The following is a 24,139-nucleotide window of genomic DNA, read 5'->3' as shown; positions in this document are numbered from 1 at the left end:
GTTTGGGTCTGCCGAGTCTGTCCAGCTTCCTCCCCCGCCATCGGATCCAGCTCACCACCAGGTGGTGATCAGTTGACAGCTCCGCCCTCTCTTCACTCGAGTGTCCAAGACATACGGCTGGAGGTCAGATGAAACAACCACAAAGTCGATCATCGACCTCCGGCCTAGGGTGTCCTGGTGCCATGTGCACTGATGGACACCCTTATGCTTGAACATGGTGTTCATTATGGACAAACTGTGACTAGCACAGAAGTCCAATAACAAAACACCACTCGGGTTCAGATCGGGGGGGCCGTTCCTCCCAATCACGCCCCTCCAGGTGTCACTGTCGCTGCCCACGTGGGCGTTGAAGTCCCCCAGTAGAACAACGGAGTCCCCAGTCGGGGCCTTTTCAAGCACCCCTCCCAGGAACTCCAAGAAGGCCGGGTACTCTACACTGCCATTCGGCCCGTAGGCACAAACGGCAGTGAGAGACCTATCCCCGACCCGAAGGCGCAAGGAAGCGACCCTCTCGTTCACCGGGGTAAACTCCAACACATGGCGGTTAAGCTGGGGAGCTATGAGCAAGCCCACACCAGCCCGCCGCCTCTCACCGCGGGCAACTCCAGAGTAGTAGAGAGTCCAGCCTCTCTCAAGGAGTAAAGTTCCAGAGCCCAAGCTGTGCGTGGAGGTGACATTCCATGTCCCCAGGGCTAGTCTCCGTGTCCAGAGATCGGGTTGTCGAGGCCCCTGCCTTCGACTGCTGCCCAATCCACTATGCACCGGCCCCTTACGGATCCTCCTGCAGGTGGTGGGCCCACAGGAGTATGTCGTGAAAAGGTTAGTGTGATCTGAAAAATATGCCTTACTACCCTCTCCTGAAAAATATGCCTTATTAGGTTAATTTAGATCAGATTCAACGTTATTGTTAGTACAAATATACATTTTATTATATTGGTGCTTAGGGTGCCTTAGCTTTTGTGTTACTTATCTACTTTATATTTCATTTGTATTTTGTGGTATTCATGTGGACGGCAAAGTAAGAATTTCATTGTACAGGGAAACACATTCCCTAACTGTGCATATGACAAACACTTTGACCCTGACTAAGGCAAATATAGTTTAGCATCTAACCAGAAATGCAGAGTACACAAGTTCTACAGTACATTATGTACAGTCAGTATTAATTTTCCAATAGTTTATGTACCATTGATATTTACAGTAAGTTATATAAAGTTATACACAATATACAACAGTATGGGTTTAAATTACAAGTAATGGATGGAGTACATTAGGTTTATAAAACACTAATGCAATGGGAGGAAACAGTGCAGAATAAGAACAAATAAGTTACACAAGTTGACAGTTCAATGCTTGTTGCACATTAATACTTTTTCTGTTTTGTCCGCTGTGGCTCACGAGGTAGGGCAGTCGTCTCCTGACCAGCAAGTTGGTGGTTCGACTCCCGGTCTCCCCGCATTCTTAAGTGTCACTGAACCCTGCATTGCTCCCTGTGGCTTGACTAGCGCTGGTGTGTGGCAGCCTGTTGTCATCAGTGTGTGAATGGTGTATTATCACCTGTAAAGCGCTTTGGTCAGTGCAACACACTGTGGAAAAATGCGCTATATAAATACAGTCCATTTACCCTGTTTACTTGTCAAAGGGATATGTAGAGCTGTTGTACCAGAGTCAAATTCCTCTTTTCCAAACCACCTGGCCATTAAAGCTGATTCTGAATTCTGTAGTTGATTCCACTAAGTCACTGGGTTTTTAAAAAAATTATTTTTCAGCAAATTTTTCTTTATTTTATTTTTGCTTTTTTTCATCCACATATAATAAAGCTATTACTTTAAAATTGTCTGGTTCTGCTAACATTTAAGATATCAGGTCCCTTAGTTCTTCACTGTACACTTCAGCATGATCCACATCTGGGAAAATGGTCCCCCTGAAATAAAAATGTTCATGAAGACTTTGAAATATTTTTTGGGATTAAGCCACAAATTATTTTTACAAAAATGGTGTCATTAAACAGTCTCTCTCACGTCAGTGTCCTCATGAGGGTTGGCAGGACTGAGTCTTCCCATTTTCCACGGATGTGTCCTGTGAAGGGTTGTTCCATCCCTCAATGTCAAGGTCATCTTGGATTGGAGGCAGGCTGTGCGGGAAAACAAAGACAAAATTGACTAAATTATTTTGTTCTGTAAACCTTTGGTCCACCTTAACACAAAGTAAAAAAGGAGAACTGCTCACTTTAAGATGTTCTTTGGTTGGGGATTCAAACACTTTTAAAATGACTTTGTCAGGAATAAAGAGCTGAGAAATTAGTCTGACCTGAACCCATCAGTGCTAGTATAGTACACTCTCTCTCTCTCTCACTTGAACCACCACAACTTTAGAATATGTTTCTCACATCATCAACTTAAAGTTGATGTCCATATGTAGGAGTGAGTATAGTATGTTGTAAAAATGGGGTCCGACCCTCTCCTTAAAAATATACTTACTCTAGTATGTGGTAAAAACTAAACGATTAATAAAAAAACAATTAGATTAATCAATAATGAAAATAACTGCTTGTATTCCTTGTCATCATGGTCACAACAGTAGTCCAGTCACACTTCTATGACCTAACAATGCTGGATAAAGAGCTGTACTCTGTGTACTTCACTGACATCATGCTATATTTGGAAGTTTACAAACTGTCATGTACATAAAGAGCACGATGAAAGAAAAAAAATGGCTGATGATCATGCCCACACTGACCTGCCGTAGAGGTCTTTAAGAGTGCTGAGTTGTTTGGACAGGGAGTCCATTCTCTCGTTCCTTGTCCTTCAGTGAATTCCTCACCTTCTCCATCCTGGTCTGCCATTTCTCACCCTCCTCCCACTCCACCACTTCCTCTGTAGTCTGACACACAAATCATACAGCAACTAAACAAGATTTGCCTTACTTATATAAGTATGTTGTAAAAATGGATCCGAGTGTGACTTGAAAATTGTCTGGTGTGGAGCATTTGGTAACTACTGCTGTGGCATGGTGGCACTGTAAATATGGTTCCTTAGTAGTACAACATGCACTTTCATCACAGACCATAGATTTGGAGCACAATATTGTTTCCACTGTTCACAGAATGAATGCAGTACCTAGCCCTGCTTGTAACTCAGCGTCATGGAACTGCCATGGAGTACTGACAATGTATAAAGATGTTTGTCTCTAAAGCAGAGCTGCTTAAGTAGAGTACGGATATTTTCCCTTTTGTCAGAGCTTCAGGGGAAATATTTGCTGTGCATCTTGTCCAGAGTGGACCAGCCCTGAAATTCCTTATATTCATATATATTCTCCAGTGAACTGAGACTTTGGCACAGTATTGCTGCACAGTCAAACTATGTATTATTGTATGTTAACACCTATAATCATAACTCGTTCTTTTCCTTTAATCTAACCAGGTGAAGATGATTAGCTGACTGTCCCCAGAATTATGCAATGGCCCCCAGGATGGTCATATTGGCACCTCCTATCAGAGAGACCACAGTTCAGCACTGGACGTCACCTTTGATCGTGACTGGAACCTGGACAACTCCAAAGAAACAGATGTAAGACAAATTACTACACCACAAATTTTAGAGCCTGTGACTCTTTCACCATATGTAATTGCAGTTGTCATGTTTGGTTTGAACTCTTCATAAGTGAAGATTTCAAACTAGGTGCAATTGAAGTGCAATTACATTAAGTGCAGAGGTGAACCAGCACTAACAGGACAGTGCTGAGTGTGCTTTAGTGGTACGGTTGATTCAAAGTAACTTTTCCAACTATGCAAGTTTAAATTAAAATGCAATTAAACACAGGCTGACAACTGCATCTAGGAGGGAAGGATTTCACAGGGTTTGTGGCGTATCAATTTGACCCACATCTGTTTTTTAAAAGAGTGAACCTGCTGTCACAGAAATTAATGAAATAAACACATGGCTCTCTGCAAATCATGTATAGCATTTTAGTCTTGTTATAATGTAACATACTGGGTGGGCCTTTAAACATTTACATCTCAGAGTGCTGTGAAGCTGTCACAGAATGGACTGTGGTGCCAGCAGGCTCCTCATGACTCTGATCAAGGTCCTGCTGTTGAAGAACACCACCACTTTAATGCCTTGAATAAGAGTCCAGGTAACTCTGCAGTTGTGGTTAATCATCTCCCAACCTTAACGTTGAGAAACACTTGCATAAAGCCATGTACGACTTAGACAAACTGAGTTTGAGTGACATGGAAACCCACGCTGCATTCAAACTCAGTTGGTCTAAGTTGGCCTTGTGCAAGCGTTTCTGAACTGGATTACATTATACTCAGAGGTGTTCCTAATATTCTAACCCTCTCCTGTAAGCAACTGGAGAGGGCAAAATATAGACACTCTAACTATAATGTAGTCCAGTACAACACCAATGCAACTGGAAAGGGCAAAAATATAGACACTAACTATAATGTAGTCCAGTACAACCCCACTTTTAACAATGACCTCAATGATAAACATATTAAACCGAACTTTTATACATTTAGGACAATTTCACCAAAAAACATTTTAAGCTTCAGAAATACAGATGTTAAGGCAGAAGTGCTGCACTCAAGTGCATATACAGGTGTTCCTGATAAAGTGGCCTGTGAGTGTAGCTTTGAAACCTTAAAGGATAAAGCGGATCGTTTTCTATATTAAGTGTTTCAAACAATCTTAATAGAGACTAAAACCAACAATGAATTGTCTCTACTCACAGTTAATGTCTGTCAATGTCAGTCCTAGTGTAGCTTCTTCCTCTGTCATCGATCCCCATTGTCGATTAAAAACAATGAAATGCACTGGGTGACACGTTTCTTCATTACAAAGAACAAGACCCTGATATCTGTTAAAAATATCTAATTTCATAGCTGACATCTTTAGCAAATATCAGTCTTGTGCCACCCAGTGAAGCGGTGTTTCACAGATATTTTTATACAACAATGGAGGTCCTCAGGGTCTTGTGCCACCCAGTGAAGCTGTGTTTCCCAGATATTTTTATACAACAATGGAGGTCTATGGCAAAGACAAATAAGATATCTTAGGACCGACAGACAAGTGTGAGTAGAGGCACATCATTGTGCTGGTAATCTAGAAAATGACTGGCCTTATCCTTTAAGGCATGAAATACCCCCTCCCCAAAATGTCAAAATTTGTACCTGGAGATAGTGGAGATGATGGGACTTCTGTGTCAGTGCCATCGCAAGTTTTGAGAAGTGCAGATGACATACTGATGAAAGTACTGATTGAAATGGTCATCCCCAGGTCCTGCCAAAGTCTTCCTATGCCGTAGACAAAAGAAAAAAATTTAGGGTGAGCCACTTCTTTCATTTGAAATCAAGCTAACAAAAATATGCAAAAACATACAAAAAGGACAGCACATAACTGTCCTATACACACGCTAGGTCTATTTATACATTCAGTGTTTGTACTATTTACATCAAATTAGTCATGGAATTAACTTTAGAGACAGTTGACACGACCTGCCGTTACTATTTCTGACAAAAAAAAGCTATGATCAGCACTGGCTAAAAATTAAAAGCTGCTATCTGAATGTTGTGTGTACTGATTTATTAAATTTGTAAATAATACTTTTAACTCAGACAAGCTCACCAAACCCATGTGGGGAGACACCATCACATACATCCAGTGTCAAACTTTACAAAAATCATGTAGTAAATAGTGGCTAAGCTATTTAACCTGAATAAACTTGCACCTCACCTGGGCTCCCCATCTCTTCCGGGCCCTCATATCTACTATCTGTATTTATACACTATCTTACTCACTGGTCTCTTTGAGTACTGATAAAAAGCTCCTGGTCCTGACAAACTGAGAACCCGAGGATCAGTTGCACACCATGGCACCCTAATACATTTACACATTCACATAACTATGCAAGTGAAATGCTCACAGAATAGAGCCCTGTAATGTCACAACAATTAGCTCCCACCATGCAAACATAACTGCATGCTGATGGTTCCGCTTACTCGGACCCTCCTTACATTAAAATAATGAAACAAAGAATTTTTTTGGACTGCTTACACAGTTTTTACAATGTGATGTGTAAAAACAAACTCTTATTTAGCACAGTAGTGAAAGTTTAAGACTTCTGATAACAGGACATTTTAATGCAAATCAAGGCCTTACTTTTGGACTAGTGGATTTATTACTTTTCAAGACTTTCTAGGGCTCTACAGATACCATGGATTAGATATTCATACATACCACTGATTGTGAAGACTATCCTGATGTCAAACATCCTCTGCCGCAGCCAGTCTGTCAACATAAATCTTGATGTCCATGTGTTCTACTCCTTGGTCTCCATAAACCCTAAACGCAAATAAGGAAGACATTATTCCACCCTCACAGTTCACTTCACACAGACCCAAAGGTTTAATTTATATAATTAAAGGTTAGAATTCTCTTATTAGAACATATTTGAAGCTGCATAAAAACCAAATGCTGCATAATTTCAGACAGGGACTGAAATACTGTATGTGTCTTGTAGAAGAGTTGGACAACAACCTCACACAGAATATCATCCCCTGTCCAGAATTACAGGCCATTTTTTTCTGCCTTGAACTTTGTAACTGAAGTTATTTTCTTGTGCACAAATAATGAAATTCTTTTTCTATTTCTCCAAAATGGTAAAGTAAAAATACTTAATTCATTGTGAGGTTGTAGTCTGCTTCCTCTGGAACAGAAAACCATCAGTCCCCGTGAGTAACTGTTGACCAAAGTGTTTTTATCCATTACAAGAGACATTTTCTTATACTAATATGTGACATTTAATCTGAAATTTCCTTCCCCGGGCCATCACACTTAACCCATGACTACATAACAAAACGACAACCCTCCATGCAATACCTTGAAAATATACCTTTGAACTTCAATCTATACTGTGTATATATACACACATATTTTATATAAGTACTTAAATTTTATTAATGCACATTTTTCTTGTTTGCACTTTTTCTTTTCTTGTTCTCAGTCTAATCTTGTCTACCTGTTGCATTATATACATGGCAAGAAAAAGTATGTTAACCTTTTGGAATTTCATGGCTTTCTGCATTAATTTATCATAAAATGTGATCTGATCTTCATCTAAGTCAGGGGTGGCCAATTCCAGTCCTCGAGGGCCGCGGTCCTGCTTGTTTTCCAACTATCCCTGCCGGACCTGCTGCTGATTACCTGGCTCAGGTGTGTTCAGTCAGTCAGAAGCTGGCCCTCGAGGACTGGAATTGGCCACCCCTGCTCTAAGTCAGCAGTATTGACAAACATAATGTGCCTAAAATAATAACAGAAAGAAATTTCTCATCTTTTGTGTCTTTATTGAGAACAACCATAAAAACCTCATAGTGCTAGTGGAAAAAGTATATGAACCCTTGAGTTAATGACCTCAAAAAAGCTGACTGGACTCAAGTGTTAGCATACCTGGAGTCTTGTTAAGAAAATGAGTTTGGAGGTGTGGATCTCCAAATGAGTGGAAGTGTGGAGGTGTAGAGCTACTTTGATAAAAACCACTCAAACTTTGAGTTTTCTCTGCACAAGAAGAATATGCTTATGTGAGCCATGCCTCGCCAAAAAGAGCTTTCAGATGATCTATGATCAAGAATTGTTGATTTACATAAAGCTGGAAAGGGTTATAAAGTGATTTCAAAGACTTTAAAAATTCACCAGTCTACAGTTAGGCAAACGATCTGCAAATAAAGACACTTTGGGACTGTGGCTACTCCACCAAGAAGTGGGTGCCCAGTCAAAATGACCCCAAGAGCACAACGAAGACTCATCAGTGAGGTAAAGAAACAACCTCGAGTGACAGCCAAAGATTTGAAGGTATCATTGGAACCGGATAACATCTGTGTTCATGAGTCTACTGTACGTAAAACGTTGAACAAGCAGGGTGTCTATGGCAGGACACCATGAAGGAAGCTGCCGCTTTCTAAAAAGAACATTGCTGCACACCTGAAGTTTGTGAAAGAGCACATTGACACTCCACAGTGGTATTGGCAAAATGTTTTGTGGACTAATGGAAGAAAGATTGAACTATTTGGAAAGAGCACGCAGCACTACATCTGGTGTAAAAAGGGCACTGTATATCATCATGAAAACATCATTCCAAGTATGGTGGAGGAAAGATTTGGCCCTGCTTTGCTGCAAGCTGCCTGACCAGCTTTGAATTTATTGAATGTCTTCAATAAAGCCATGAAAGATCAGAATTTTTTTGTATTATTTTAGGCACATTATATTTCTCAATACTCTTGACTTAGATGAAGATCAGATCACATTTTATGACAAATTAATTCAGAAAAACATGAAATACACATACTGTACCTGCACACTGCGAGCCACGGTACCACAGTCAATGGTACCGTGTTAGGTTAGGGTGTGTTTTAACACATGATGAATTCCTCATGTGTTAAACACATATGGCCAATAACGATGATCCTGAAATTTCTGCAAACTGGTACAGTAAAAATATTTCATTCTTTGTGAGGGTGAAGTCTGCCTCCTCTAGACATGAATCAGACCCTCTCAGGAATTATGGACCAATGTGGTTTAACACAGCTTCAACATTCACAACAAAAACCTTTATTACGAAATTCCTCCAAAATGATACTGCAAAAATGTTTGATGGTGAGGTTCTGGTGAAGTAAATATCAGTTCCTGTCGGAACATTTTTAACTTTTAAAATAACAGGGTGCATGTAATAGGCTGTATTTAAAAGTTTGCGTGTATAATTTGATTGAGTACGTTTGTCTATATTCATTTTTATGTCCTTCTTAAATGTCTTATTTTGAAAATCGGATGCAATCAACAGGCTTTCAAACTAGCATAAATAATTGTTTAAAGCACACTTCAATTTCACATACTGCTCATTTGACCACGGAGAAACGAATGACAGCTGGCTTGACCACAAACTAAAACTTGCTATGGCACGACTAAAGTAAATACTAGCTTTCGCAACAAAAATAAGTACTTAGCAGTGGCCGCAGTAACCTACTCTTTTTTTAGTACCCCACTCAACACTGATGGTAGCTCTTACTTGGTTTGGCTAACATTAGCTACCAGAGGTTAGCCGCTACAACAATGAGCCGCTCCTGCTATACGAGCTTGTTCGCACTGAATAAGCTTAAATGAAAACATAATTCGTAAGCTGATAAACGACTCAAACACAAAATTAAACCTACCCCAGATGTCCACCGTCCCAGCGTTTGTTTCGGCAGCAAAGAGTCGAGACCAAACCCTTCCATACGTTCAAGGCGCAATTTGGCAAAAGGCTTCCGGGTGGAAGTGACGCCATACATAACTTCTCTGTCAGATGTCAGGTGGCCAACAGGCACTAAGCCCGCCCCCACGTAAAAAACAGGGTCAGCTTCAAAAACTAAAAAACTGAACTACAAAGAAAACCTGAGCACTGAGGACGAAGGGGAAGAGAAATATAAATACAGTCAAATGATCCTAGAGTACAAATCAGTTGTTTTTGGTCACATGGATTCTACATTGGTGGCTAATCTTTTGTTTTTAAATTCTGGTTTGAAGACGCTGTCTATTTTCACAGCACTAATCCCAACAGTACAACAGAATGATCAGTTTTTTCTCTCAAAACAATGCAGTGCGAGTCTAATAAAACTCAATATTTGCCCCAGAATATACACATTAATTCTACTGTAGGCTGTGAAAAAATATATCAGGAAGTGTTTAGTTCTGTCAACACTAGCTTAACATCAGTCAATAGTAAGAACGACTGGAATTCAGAGTATGAAAACATTGTTTAAAAACAAACTCAGAGCAGAGTGATGAGTATAATATGACTAATGTCTTTTACATGAGAATTTACAGTATCCACAAGGCTAGAGGGAAGTGACTGTAACTTAACTCTACAGCGCTACAGCCATGTTTTACCAAAGGTGACTGATTTCTTTTGTATCACTGTGAAATAAAAGTATTTGAAGCTAAATTATTTGCTTACAATTGTGTTACAATTGCAGTGATAGAAAGCAAAATTAATCCGATTATTTTCTATTCATGTTTAAAAACTGAAAGGTCCACATTTACCAGAATTATTTAAAATTCAAACTGGATCTGTATTATCACTTGAAGTGAAACGCTTCGCTTGGTTCCCTCATTTTTTACTGTATCATCTATTCATCTGTCTCACGCATTGTCCCATCCCTATCTGTTAGTTTATTCATGTCTGTCTCTTTTTGTTCTTCTGTACTTCCATCACTGTGTGTGTGTGTTTGGTTGAATGTTTTTGTGTGAAACCTGCAGGTACTTACAGTAGTACTGCGTGAACCTCCTTGCCAGCAGGGCTCTCCATTCTCATACACCATCTGACTGTACTGGTTCTCTGGTGTTCCTGCCCACATCCCCCACTTCCTGAAATAAAAAAAAAAAAGAAATACAAAAAAGTATGATTAATATGTTGATATAAGTGCCTGTAAAAAAAAAAAAAGCCAAAACAATCATTTTCTAACAGTTGGGACAAACTGGGAACAGAAGAAATATATATATATATTTAAACACCACTATATTGGCTTATTGGAAAACACTTTCTCCCAACAAAAATAAAGTACTGGCAAGATGATGGCAGTGCCATCCATTGGTTCCTGGCACCGGTGGCTCTCATGTCCCCTCTCATCTTCAACAATAGAGGGGAAATATTAATTACCATTTTTTCTGTTAATTCTATGTGCAATAACACATGAGGGAAGAGAAGAAGAAGGAAAGATAAAACGGTTACCTCAAATGAGGCTGTGCCTGGCCAGGGTTAGCTAATCACATTCTCACCACACATTTCACAGGGAGAACCACAGCAAACCAGGGTGCCAGTGAACACTGCTGCTTTCACCAGCTAGCGTCCTCTTTTGTTGAACTTTAGCAGCTACTTTGAGGTGGTTTTGGCTGCAGTCGGCTGCTGGTAAGTATTGATTTCTGATCTCTGCCCTACATAGCCTAGCAGTTATTTTCTGTCTGTAACACTAAATGCTCAAGACAGATGAGAAATCGTTACATCTCTCTTTTATTGTTTCAGGGAAACATACAGTAGATATAAAAACAAACCTGATGTTCTGCAGGCCTGTTTTTTAAACTAACAGCTTGCCAATGATCTGTTAATCATTCTGCATAAACACCTACTAAAGGCTATAAATACAACATATTGTTCTTTTAATCTACCTAAGTGCTTTTCCCACCAAAGTGCACACCACTTGATCAATGTGCCTACACTGACCTTTACCGCAGTGGATTAAAGTAGCAAGATCAGCCCCACTCTTTGGCTACTGCTTTTAGTATTACAGAAGCTTTTCTGTTGTAATTCAGGACCCATTATTGTATTTTGTTAGCCCTGTTAATTGATCTCAGCACTGACCCAACATTGAATCTGTGTGTCAAAGTTATTCACATTTGTATATTTAGCTGTCGTTCACATTAATGAATATATTTATCCAAAATTACTTTCTGCAGATTTTCCTTAAATTCAAACATTAATAATCATGAATCTCAAATGTCAGACACATGACAAAAAGGAAAATCAAACTGTGAAAAAAAATAAATTTATAGCAGTTGGGTGTATCAGGTTATATCCAACAAGCAAAGCATTTCCTTCCACGTTTCTTTAAATGCCATTTTATTTTCATTTGACCTTGAAGAGTGCAAACACGATTTCAAAAAGCACTCTCCAGCTTGCACAGACACATGGCTGTCTTCAGGTCCCAGAGTGTGACGTTTCTGCCGTCCATGATGCACATGGCTTATTTAAGATGCCTGAATGGGTCAGTCGGAGGTGAATTGCTCATACAAGTGGAAGCTGGCTGGACTGAGCGTCTCTGCTTCTTCCTTCCAACCTGTTTGATTGGGTTTTAGCACTCTGTTAGCACCAGGAGGCCCTCAAATGGATTTCTGTCAGGGCCAGCAGGCACGGCAAGCGGAGAAAGTGACAGTGCTCTGGCTCTAGCTGCTAGTTGACCAGCATCCCTCGTGCATCACCTCCGTGCCTCCTCATTCAATGCAAACCCCCATCCTCTAACTCGCCTCATTCCCTCGCCTCACCTTCATTCACGTCCTTCCTTAATCTCCATTCTATCTCTGTCAGCCCTCCTGTACCCCAGGAGGCAGCGCAGGCCCCGTCAATTAGACTTGAGTTATCACTGAGATGTGGCCAGCGCACCACAGTCATCTGGACTCACAGGAGCCATGAGATGGAATCTTATTGACAGATCATTCCCTGTAATAATACCTGCTTGCACTTGGTATTGGCAGGCCATTTTCTACAGCCATTCTACAGTCACCACCAGATCAGTTATTTACAGCTCTGAAAAACACATTGGATCTTTTCTCTTAATTTCATGACAAACATTACTATATGTTAGTCTGACCCTGTGACAGGTAATACAGCACAACCCACCTGTGTAAAATGGAGCCCCCTGGTGCAATGACAACTTCATTTTCCCATCCAATTTATCACAGGTTGGATTTGAGCTGCAGCCATGATACACGATACTCACATTTGCAGCAGTGTGGTCAGTCTCCTTAAATTACCTGGGTTACTGTATGTATTTTCTTCTTTTTTAGCATGTTGGTGCATCTGCAGACAAGCCGAGAAGCCTGTTTGCATGCCTGACAAAACAGCTCACACCCAACGTTACTATTCAGATCACTGACTCAAATTTTCAGGAATAGAATGAGAAACAGGCACATTTCTGTTTTCAGTCCAATGACATTACATAAACGAATATAGTTAAAATATGTAAGGAGATTATTATTGGGGGTGAGGAGAAAATCGCATTTTAGCTTTTGTGGAAATCCATTTCTGACTGCGAAGAGACAAGGGAGGGGCCACAAATGTAGACGCTCTTTCAATGATTAATGATGGAAGATATTACACCCATACTCCTTTTAAGGCTTAAACCATCGAGAGGCTTATTTACAGATATCTTGCTTGTGATTCATGCTTTGTCTGGCTTCCTCTAATGCCATAAAATGAACCTTGCATCAGAGATAATCCTAAACCTATTATCCATACATTTGCTTTGCATTGTGGGTGAGGCAGTGGGCCTCGGAGAAGTCAGACATGCCTCTAATGCACATCAGGGAGTCAATCTCATTTAATTTTCTCTCTGAATCACTAAGGTGTGATTTCTATTGACATGCTGAATACCAGATGGAGTTGGGATTTAATTACATCCACTCCCCCTCCCAAACAAAATCCACTAAAGTTGCAGAGCTAAGTTTACTGCAAGCCTAAATAAAGAACAGAAAACTCACAGAAAAACAATACAATATGAGGTTGATCATATATACAAACTACCAATTTTGAGCATGCAAAATATTTGCAACTTCTTTAAAATAATGCAGTGATTCTGTTCTAAACTTCATAGTGGTGCTAATCCGTGTGCACCAAGTGATAAATCCTGAAGATCCATGGCTAATCTAGTTTAACACTGAGCAGAGAGTTAGCCTCTCTGATATAGCCACAAATCAACCTTTCAGAAGCAATTATCAACTCACAACTCTACTCTGGTGTTGAAACACCCTGCAGATACTGAGGGGAGGAAGATCTGGTCCAAAAGTGTATTTATGCATGCCTTGATGTGTGTCTCTCTATGTTTGTGTGTGTTTTCAGACTCTGGGCCTTCACTGGAGAGAAAGGGATGAGATGAGCAAAACCACAGGGAAGAAAAACACAGTGATGGCCCCGTTTAATATGTGTGGTTTCCTCAAGTAAACAGAATATAAATTTGCTCATTTGCCTTTAGTGCTTTCTCTGTAAGTTTGCAGACATTAAAAGGCTGACGTAGAGTAAAATCCACAGAAGCATTATCATAACTGCTCTTCATGCATTGGAGCTGTCTGCACATATTAGTGTATGAAACATGCATGCATAACCATGCACTGCATGTAAAGGAATTCTGTTATAAAGAAAGATATTTACACTGAGGCAATCGGGGCTAATAATAAAAATATGAACAATATTACGCCTATTTTAAATGTATTATAGCCTACCTATAATATATAAAGTATTTTTGAAGAGAAAGGTTTAACTTATCAAATCCTGTTTGGAAACAGCCTTCTGGATAACATTTTGTAAAAATTACAACTTTAGTACATTAGGCTACAAGATTTTTGCCAACACTCAGGCAAATTAAGACATAGACCGTGGCGACACAAATCTAACCGTTATGAGACAGGCTATAAGAGATCTTTGAAATCTATCATGTTAAAGTTCCCTGGCTTGGTAGGACCCAAGGTGCAGACACACAAGCCAAAGAGTTGCTTAAACTGACTTTTTAAATGAAAGATTGTAACACAACAAGAGGCTCAACCTGACACAAGTAACAGAGAATGTCAGCAGAAACTTACAACAAACAGTTCAGTCAGGGAGCTAGGCAAAAGCACTCAAAACCACAAAAACACTCAAACAAACCTGAAAGCACAAACTGAAAATCCACAGCGGATGTGAACAGGCAGGGTGTGGTGAACGGAGAGTAACGAACAGGCGACAGAAGCAGAGAGGTGTGGAGACAAAATGAACCAGCAGACTGAAGGAAAGAAGGAGTATAAATACACAAGAGACCAGAGGAAAACAAGGGACAGGTGAACACAATGAGTGGTGGTTGTAGACCGGAGTAAAGCTGGGGCAGGTGAGGTGACAGAAAACTGGAAACTAACCAAAAGAAAAGCCTCAAACAGGAAGCAGGTCCACAAATCATAACATATCAATAGTTATAGTAATTATCCAAATTTAAAACTAGAAATTTTTATTGTAAATATCTAAACAACATTTAATCCTTTGGAATTCAACTTTCACATCTTAAAAACATGTGATGTCTTGCTTTCCAGCACCTCAACTCAGTATGGGCTACACAACCCAGTACATGCTCTTTTTCCTCATCTGAATTGTTATACATTTCCAAACTATTCAGTTATAATGGCCTACACCTTTGTCTACAATTAGACTAGCAGTCTAATCAGTTAGTACACTTGTCTCAAGTTATGCTTGCAGCATCATGTTAATGATTAATGAACTACTGTGGCCTGGGCCCACTCTACACAAGAAATGTTGCCCTGGCTATGACCCTGGGCTGGACGGCCAACCAGAAAACATAATGCCTTTGGCTGTTGCCGGCGGCATGCAGGCATAATCATAGCTGACAAAACTAACATTAATGTGGAGCAGCAAGGTAGTCTGCTAATGTGCTAATCATTTACAGCATGAGACGCGGTGCTGCACTGGCAGGTAGAGAGAGCAATTTGGCAGCTGCTGGTTCATTTGGATTCGGTGAAGCAGTGCTACAAAAAAGACCTCACTCTCATAACCAAACAGCGCCAAGCATCACTAACCTCTGCCACTCAAGTAAGGTCACCAATCATAGAGTGGTGTTCTGCAATGAGCACAGACACTGTCATTACTGTGCCAGTCACCGATCCTCCTCTCACCCTCCTACCACCCACTGTGGCCAACACCTTAATAGAAAATTCATAAGCACAGGAACATGTGAAGGGCACATGCTAAGTCAGGACTTACTTTCACTTCATTTCCTGTTACTGATATACAAAGCGGGCATTTCTTTCTAAATTGTGGGGTGCAGAACAGGATTAAAACATATTATTACACAATATAAAATACTGAATGTGGAGAAAATCTTCAGCAGTACAAACAGCACTTTGCCAGTAACATCCTTGTCGCATTTTGTTTAGCATTCGCTGTGTAAACAACAAGGCTGGGGTCATTTTATGTGCAGCTATAAAACAAAATGAGCATGCATATTTTATCCCCACCTCCTGACAGATATGAATCAGGGCTGATGTCAAACTCAAATCAGTATTCAGTTAACAGCTCACTTGTGCCTCATTAACGACTGGGCTAGACGTTGCCATGGCTACCCAGCAGAAAGGCCATCAGGGGTTCACAGTGTCAGCTCCCACCATAGGAGGCAAAACCCCTTTGCTGTGACTGCCAGACAAAGTGGGGGCTGTTAGGTTCAGAGACCACATGGCACAAACCTAACAGGAACATAAATATATAGTTGTTACATTTCCTATGAATTGGCTGCACTAGGGTACTGTGGCATGATTCTACTGAGTGGTGGGAATAAAGCAGCTGACATGTTCCCAGGTAAAGAGGAACCCTCTCTTCACTAATGGCACTCCAGCGAATGACCTTGACAGCTTGAAAACGAGCACATTAAGTAGGACACTTAAATGCATAATTATGCACTTGTTCCAATAGGACTGTCAATGCTCTGTAGGTTAAATGATCATAGCTCAGATAAGATTAAAAAAAAATCCAGTTTTAAATCAAATGTAGATCAAAACAATTAATGGAAGGGACTAGCTGTGATACAAGCACATGAGAGGAGCCATTCATTAAGTGAGCACATTCACAAAAGCAGTTCAGTGTAGAATGCAGCGACAAACATCACCATTAGTCATTTTACTAAAAAGAAATAAACATGGAAATGTGATGTGCTTGTTTTCCACCTGACCCGATCAACAATTTAATCAGAGCAAGACTGTTAAATTATGTATTAAGGACACTAGCCCTACATAAACCTTAAAAATGGGATAAAGTCATCCAAGTTCTTTGCAAGGGCCTAACAATAAAAAAAAAAGCCTGTCTTACTTAGTTTAGGAGGTTCACCTGCAATAGAGTCGAGCTTGTTGGAAACAATGACAAACTTTAAAGGTAGTTGTTCAAAGTGTAGTCCCACTGTTTCGCCCTGATGCCATAATCAGATTTAGTAAGAAAAAGTTATGTTGTGCATACAACTACACAGCCCATGGAGAGTTGAAGTGACACTGGAATGTTTAGATTCAGATCCAGACCTCATTTAAAATAATTCAAACTGTCAAACGGTTGATAATACACAATTAAATGTGCTAAAGAATGGATGAGCAAATGGGGATATCGGGTCATGCTGTGCTCAATCTTCAGGGCTCGTAACAAGATACTATTTTCAACCTACCCTAAAATGCACATATAATAATTTTGTACAATATTCTCCAACCTTAACCTGTTATACCATGCATATATGAAAATGTCCCTCCACTCTCACCTTAATACCGTTGTATCAGAACCAGCATTAAGGTTTCAGCAGTCTGTGCTACAGAAGCTTTTCTGTGTTATCAGACCGGACAGGCTAGCCTCCGTGCCCATGACCCTGTCACCAGTTCACCAGTTATACTTCATTCCTTAGAAACTGTCCGCTGCAGAACAGAAACACCCCACAGAACCTGCCAGTTTAGAGATGCTCTGACCCAGTCGTCTAGCACATCACAATTATGCCTTTGTCAAAGTTGCTCAGATCCTTACGTTTGCACATTTTCCTGCTACGAACACATCAACTTCGAGAACTGAATATTCACTTGCTGGCTAATATATCCCACCCCTCAACAGGCTCCACTATAAATCACTTCACCTGTCAGTGGTTTTAATGTCGTGGCCAATCAGTGTACTTCCCATCAAAACGCCATTCCTGGTAATATTTTTAAAAAGACACTGATCTGCCCTTGGTTGAAACAACCTCTTACTGATCACATGACCACATTTACATATTTCCATGACCACAGAGTAGAGTCTCCTTTCAGCTGGATTGTTCCAGCTAAGGCCCCTCAAAGGCCTTAGACAGCCTGGAGGCATTCACCTCACTGCACGTCTTTCTCTCAGCACGTAGAGATTTTCTCTGTTACATTCTGGGGATCTTTTATTTAGAGCGCTACAAGAAGTGCACAGTAGCAAAACAACATAGGGTTACTAGTGCTGCAGTTAAAAAAAAGTGACCCTGGAGGTTCATGTGAGAAAATGTTGTTATGCTACATCTGTACGTAGCCCAGGAAAGGCAGACCAGTAAACAGCATGCGCATGTCTACAGAATACCCCTACAAACAGCCATCCTATTTGTATTTTTCATGGTGGCCAGCACATCCCACTCTCTCTGGGGCTGCTCTGCACTGTCATTTCAACTGCCTGGCTCCTTTGCAGTGGGCATACACAGTCATTCACCGTGGTTTCAATGTTGCTAGGCTACCTCACTTCGCCACTGGTTTCAGTTAGAAAATCTACTGTTCAATAAAGCAGTTCAAGGGAGACCTGTGGGTCTGAATACTGAGTGATATGAACCTGCAGGGGTAACTGACAACACTAACAGCCTTTTGTTTTGTGGTTTCACAATACCTTTATTCTTTTCTCCCTTGACTCGGTAACACAGTAGCACCATCTGTGTCTACCTCTACAGCCCATCACTCATAATAATCATACATTTGAACATTTATAACCTTCCCCGATTATATTTCCGGTTTTAAAAGTGCACAATCTGTTTTATAATCAGAGTGGTAAAAATCTTCCCTTTGTAGTCTTCAGCTGTTCTTTTATGGTTTCATATCTGCCCAGCAGTGTCTAGGAGTTATTATTATTCCTGTTTTGTCTATCCTTTTTTCAGCTTTGGATATTGGGTGTATTCCAAGCTTGGACTGTCAAACCCAGTGTGCTTCCAAGGTTGAAGGGTGAGCAGGCAAGCTGCTCGCCGCTCCACGCTCAATATCAGCACCACCTTTTTCTCTCTCCTAATGTGCCCTCAGTGATGACGAGTACAGAGCTGTTTGACCCCACACAAAAGAAGGTCTAGCTCCTTGAACCTTACAGGGCATCAAACGCCGACACTCGTGACCCCAGCTGCGTGGCCACCTGACTTCCCTGGAGTCCTGAAACAAAAACTCAACTGGTCCCTTCCTCCTCCACAGCTTCTTCCCCCCAAGGACACACATTTACGCATATGGTGTATCAACTTACATTCCAACCAGACTTTTCTGTCTGCATTTTCTCTGCATCTTCAGTCTTCACTGAGCTTTAGACAAACATATAGTAAAACACTTCTGTTAAATATCTGCTTTAATATTCTGAATAAAGACTTCTGAGATTAAACCCCTCTGTCCCATATCATTTCCATGTGTTTATCCTAAGCTGGCTCCGAAAGAGGCCACATAAATATTTCAAAATGCACTTCTGCTCATGTTGAGAGGTTATTATGGCCAGGCGCTGTGGAGAGGGCATACTTTAAAGCATAGCTGTTGTGGTTGTTAGAAGAAAATGGTTTAGCACTACTTACTGCTAAGCTAATTACTGGATGTTGACAATGTACTTCCTGGGGACTTGTTTAAAACTTGAATGGATCAGACTTGATAGTAAGCTGTGGTGCAGCATGTATTTAAGCCATTAAAGTCATTTGAAAAAAATTAAAATGAGGTTATATATTGGATGCTTGCTGTTACCGGAAAGACCTGCTTCTGGTGTCTTGTATTAGATACTTGATTGCATTGTTCAGTTAAGAACCTGTTTCTAGTTTGTAGTTGGCTGCACATGCTGCGCTTCTGCCTTTGAGATTTTGAAGTGACATTTTACTTTTTTCTGTGCTTTGTCATTTTCACAACAGTGGTATAATGTCAGTAAATTCAATTACATTCCTGTGGTTTACCATTATGGTGTTACTGTTTTGCTTTCGATTTTGAGAACCCAACAGAAGCCTGTTACACTCACAGCATTTTCATCCTAGATTTAATGCTGCTTTAGAATATGGCCTATATTTTCTCTACCTGGACTTTCTTCACTTCTCACTCATGGGGAGAGTATGGATTATGCTTTGCTTCCTATCTGTGCGTTATTTATGGAGCCAGAGCCAGATGACATTATCTTAGCTTATCATTGTCATTATATTGTGGGCAAAATGGCGATTGTTGTTTTGTTTGTATGCACAGTATGCTAGTGTTTTATGTTATATAACCCCACAGAAGCACAAGCTAGTGTAGTCAGTCCTGTATGGGACTACACATCACGGATTAACATGTGTGTGTGTACTTGCTTGCCTTTTCAACTAGAATGCATTCAGTAAACCTTGTGTGTGCTGTCCTGTCAGTGTATCCAGCATGTCTGGTGGGGGTTGCTGGGTGAGCGTGTGGACATTATGAAGATGGACGACGCTGTCACAGTGGGATGGTGTTTGTCGCAATGCAAGCATTTTCTTCTACTCTATTATCATTATCACGGCTGATGCTATTGTTACGATGGCCATTTCAGGAAGCGCTTGAGCCGCTGAGACCGAAAGGCAGAAAAGCTAAATGGAAAACAGAGACATTGGAATTCAAGAGGTGAATATGAGTTGTATAATATCCACATTTACAGACAATTGGGAGCATACAGTATGACTGCTGTGCCTTATGAAATTTTTATGGGTATATGTGTGGCCACAATATAAGAGCAAGCAGCTACAAAAGAAAGTGTTCCCAGGCTGATTTATTGTTCCTTAAGAACATTTGTATAGTTAATGGTCTGACACAAACTATGCTGCAAAACCAAGCATGAAGGAAAGTTAGGGCTCAGGGAATAATTTCAACTTTTATGAGCCTTGACACACTTCACAAACTGAGCACTGGCCATGAGCCATAATCAAAATTCAGCATCACAATACTGCAGAAACATAACATAACTAATTCAAATTACAAGCAAGTATTAGCGATGTCATCGCCACAATAGTCACAGTTCCAGCTTCACTCTGTCATTGACAGGCCACACATGTTAATGCACCCCCTCCAAATTCTCTTTCTCACATGGTTGTCGTCTAGGATGCAGGAGCAGGTGTGATAAATGCTGCCGTTTAAATCAAAGCACTCCCCTCTCCCCCCTCGCCCCCTCTGGGGAGCAGGAGGATGCCTCCATGCAGATTGATATCAGGAGGCCCTGCCATATCCTGCAAGGGCTGACTGATGGTCTGTCTGGATAAAAAATGAACTTTATTCCCTACATGCGAGCTATGATTCATGTAGCTCTCCTCCCCCTCCTCCCCCCAAACTATTCCACATATACCTTCAGTACACACTCTGGAAACAGTATAGTACATCATATAATGCTGCACCACCTGGCACACCCCAAAAATACAGTAAAGCAAGCAATATCAACCCATTATTGTTCCATTAAGGTGATGAGTAAAATAAAAAATCCCTTCCATGGTGCCTTTCTGTTGCATTCAGTAACACCAATTCTATCTACTATACATCTACACCTCATGTTATGTATTTGAAATCTTTCCCTGGAGTTCTGTTTGGCAGTGATTTTGTTCCACACAGAGCCGGAGATGTGTTTGACCACTGGTTCTGTTTGGTCCTTCTGCCCTTCCATACCATCATGAGTGACAGGCAGGCAGAAGCGCTGGGGTCACATTACTCATAGTTAGCATTCTGTTCGTGCCTCTTTCCTGCGCTCAAAACATGGTGAAGCATTGCACTTTCGTTTGAAATGGAAGTGGGTAGTGTGGGAGGTGGAGGTGCAAAATAGAACACAATCCTGCTTTACATTCTAATTAATATGCCATCTGAAAGCAAAACTATATGAACAGAGAAACATAATTGGTAATAAATTATCTTTACCATCTCACTTAAACCACTGAAGAAGATGAGTCAAGCCTAATGGCATCACATCTCATAGGAAACAAAATGTTTTGACACTGTCACAAATTTTCCATGGTCATTTAGGCCTTAATGTTGTCTGTTCGCAAAAACAAGTCGTTCCCCTGTGTGCCTGCTACAGCCACAACAGCACTGCCACTGAATCCTCCTCTTCGGGGAGGAGCTGCAGCGAATCATAAAAGCGTTTTTCCCGGAGAGGTGTCTATGTCGATGAAATAGTGTTTCCATAATTGCACCCTATAAAAGTGTCGAATGACTGACGTTTAAGGCTAATGAGAGAGTGGAGAAGGACAGCAAGGCGACATCCTATAATTATCACCTCAAATCTAAAATTCAAAGAAGAACTTTAAAAAAGGAAAACATCAGTATGATATATATGGTTTTTCTTTTATCTGTTTGACAGAGATGTTACAATGATAAGATGGTGGTAAAAACAGGGGTGAATATAGAAGCCAAACTTGGCTGCTAAATGACAGCCGCTGCTTCAAACTCAGTTGGTAGAGGAAGAAAAAAAAAATCTAGATTACATATTGACCATGAATGTTACTCTTATACTTTAATTAGTGTTTTTGCTCATCCTATCGAATAGTTTCACTTCCAGTCAGTGAACAGACGCTCTGGGGCAACAAATAACATAAAAACCTGCCACATTTAAAGGTGTTTTTCTGCTGGAACGGAGTGGCATCTTTAATAGCACATTCTGATACACAGCATGTCCAGCAGCTGACACAGCCAATCCCAAGGGGATGGTAAAAGGCCAGAATGTAATCCTTTAGATGAAACTGAAACCCTTTGAGGCTGAGGAAATACAACCCCAGCAGTATATGAAACTCACCCCATTTGTCATTGATCACACGGAATTAAAACTATAACAGAGATCTCTTAGCAATTGATTAAAGGTCATATGATGGCTAACAGAGATTGAATAACAATAAAAAAAGTCAATAGCGCAAATACTGGTCTATGGGTAACTTCATATGGGCACTGTAACAATGATTAAAGAGCTTTCATAGAAGTATGGTGGTGGGATTTGTCTCAAGTCAATTCATGAAATGAACAATGCTGTCATGTGAATTTATGTAATTGGTTGAAAACGAAATAAACAACCTTTCTGGCTTTACTAGGTGAAGAAGGACCAAGGACACAATAATGTCTATTGGATTCCAACAACTGCTTTAGTAAATAAATAAATAAAAAGGCCTTCTTGTGGCTTTATACAGGTACAATAAAGTAGCCCGTGTACTCATATTACCCGCGGCACTGGTATTGGAGGCAGGCTACTTTTCCGCGGCCCGCCCTGTATAACCCCACAACAGAGAAAGTTGGGACTGATTGGGACAGGAATCAAAAGTACAACTGAAATTAGTGATTTGTAAATCACGTGTCCCATATTACACAGAAAATAATACAGTAGCACATTACATGATATGATACCTCATCAATAAACGACAAGGTCCAAGCCTGAGCTGGATGACCGTGCTCTCCGATCCGACGGTGCATCAAGAATCGTCACTCTTCTATAAGCGATATAACCATTTTACATACCATTCCAACTTTTCTGATTTGGGGTTGTACATGTATGTAAGTGTGAATGATCTCTGCGGTAGATTCTGCCATGAAATAGTACATAATTTAATGCCGTGTAGCTTTTTGGAAAAAGTGTCCTTCAAATTGCAAATACTGTATCTAGTATGAGGTACTGCAGTGTTTTTCAACTGTTGCTGACTGTAACTGTAAAAACATATGAGGAGCTGACTGAGGTACTTACCCTAATGAGACCTCTGTTCCTGCAGTGTTCCTCTGAGTGACGTGATTGAACGGGCACAGCGTGTAAGTATACCTGCAGAAGGAAAAAGAAAACATAATGTACACAGTGAGGAAACGGTGGTTTTACTTTTCATGTATGGTTTTGTTTCCAGGTTTGGATAAAAAGCTAGAGGCTGACTGATGTGTTAGTATGAGGAATATTGGTGATCAGTGACTTTTAACTTGTCATAGATGTACAGCAGGAGTATAAATATCAGCTGAAGAGTACAGTTACACTGATTTGACTTCAGCTGTAAATATCCAGGTCAGTGATTATTTCGGTCAGAAGTTTTCAATAACAAAACTTACTGAAACCTTATCAAAAATGCTGTAATTCTTTCTTAATAAAGTTGCTCTTATCAATAGTTTTGTATTGACAATGGATCAAATGACTATATATAATGTGAAAGTGGTTATCCAACTCTGCGTCACCATATTTTTTTGCCTCTTTAGGTTCACTGTTTTGGTTTTGTGGCCCACAGCTTTATTGTGTTTTCTATTTGTCACCCCTCTCATGACTGTTTCCAGCTGAGGCAGGAAGATTTTTAGCTAAAAAGCTCTGGTAAAGTGACTTCAAGCTATTTACCCAGCACCAAAGAGCAGCCGGATAAAGTTTGCAAATAACTGGTGACCAAAAAACAACATTTAGCAAATAAAGAGCTGGATATTTTTCTCAGGAACTGGTGTAAATATTGGACTTGCATTTCCCAGTGGCTAGAAACATGACTCCAAATGAATGCTAATGTTGCTCTATGTTTGCCAGATGCGTAAACAGGAACTTGTTTGCCAATACATTAGCCCTACCAACTTTATAGGGTAATGATATGTCAATGTGGCGAAAAAAAACCTGTCAATGC

At 40.4% G+C, this 24,139-nt stretch overlaps 1 protein-coding gene and 1 long non-coding RNA gene across 2 annotated transcripts in view; both read right to left on the bottom strand.

Moving 5' to 3' along the window:
• Positions 1 to 24,139, bottom strand: part of LOC109966538 (glucosidase 2 subunit beta-like) — a 142,866-nt gene that overhangs the window by 27,523 nt on the left and 91,204 nt on the right. Inside the window, exons 13-14 of the mRNA XM_020611440.1 lie at positions 23,245 to 23,316; positions 10,301 to 10,400 (exon numbers count right to left, since the gene is read on the bottom strand). Coding sequence (XP_020467096.1) covers positions 10,301 to 10,400; positions 23,245 to 23,316 — 172 coding nt within the window. The remainder of the gene's footprint in view (positions 1 to 10,300; positions 10,401 to 23,244; positions 23,317 to 24,139) is intronic.
• Positions 1,107 to 9,501, bottom strand: LOC109966539 (uncharacterized). Its single transcript, XR_002275786.1, has 6 exons — positions 9,209 to 9,501; positions 6,243 to 6,347; positions 5,177 to 5,299; positions 2,740 to 2,883; positions 2,022 to 2,134; positions 1,107 to 1,924 (listed from the first exon to the last, which is right to left on the bottom strand). It is a non-coding gene; the product is annotated as an uncharacterized LOC109966539 (long non-coding RNA).

The sequence above is a fragment of the Monopterus albus genome, unplaced genomic scaffold (assembly GCF_001952655.1).
Source record: "Monopterus albus unplaced genomic scaffold, M_albus_1.0 scaffold113.1, whole genome shotgun sequence".
Lineage (NCBI taxonomy): Eukaryota > Metazoa > Chordata > Actinopteri > Synbranchiformes > Synbranchidae > Monopterus > Monopterus albus.
The sequence above is the reverse complement of the archived record's forward strand: the minus strand, read 5'-3'. Positions and strand labels throughout refer to the sequence as shown.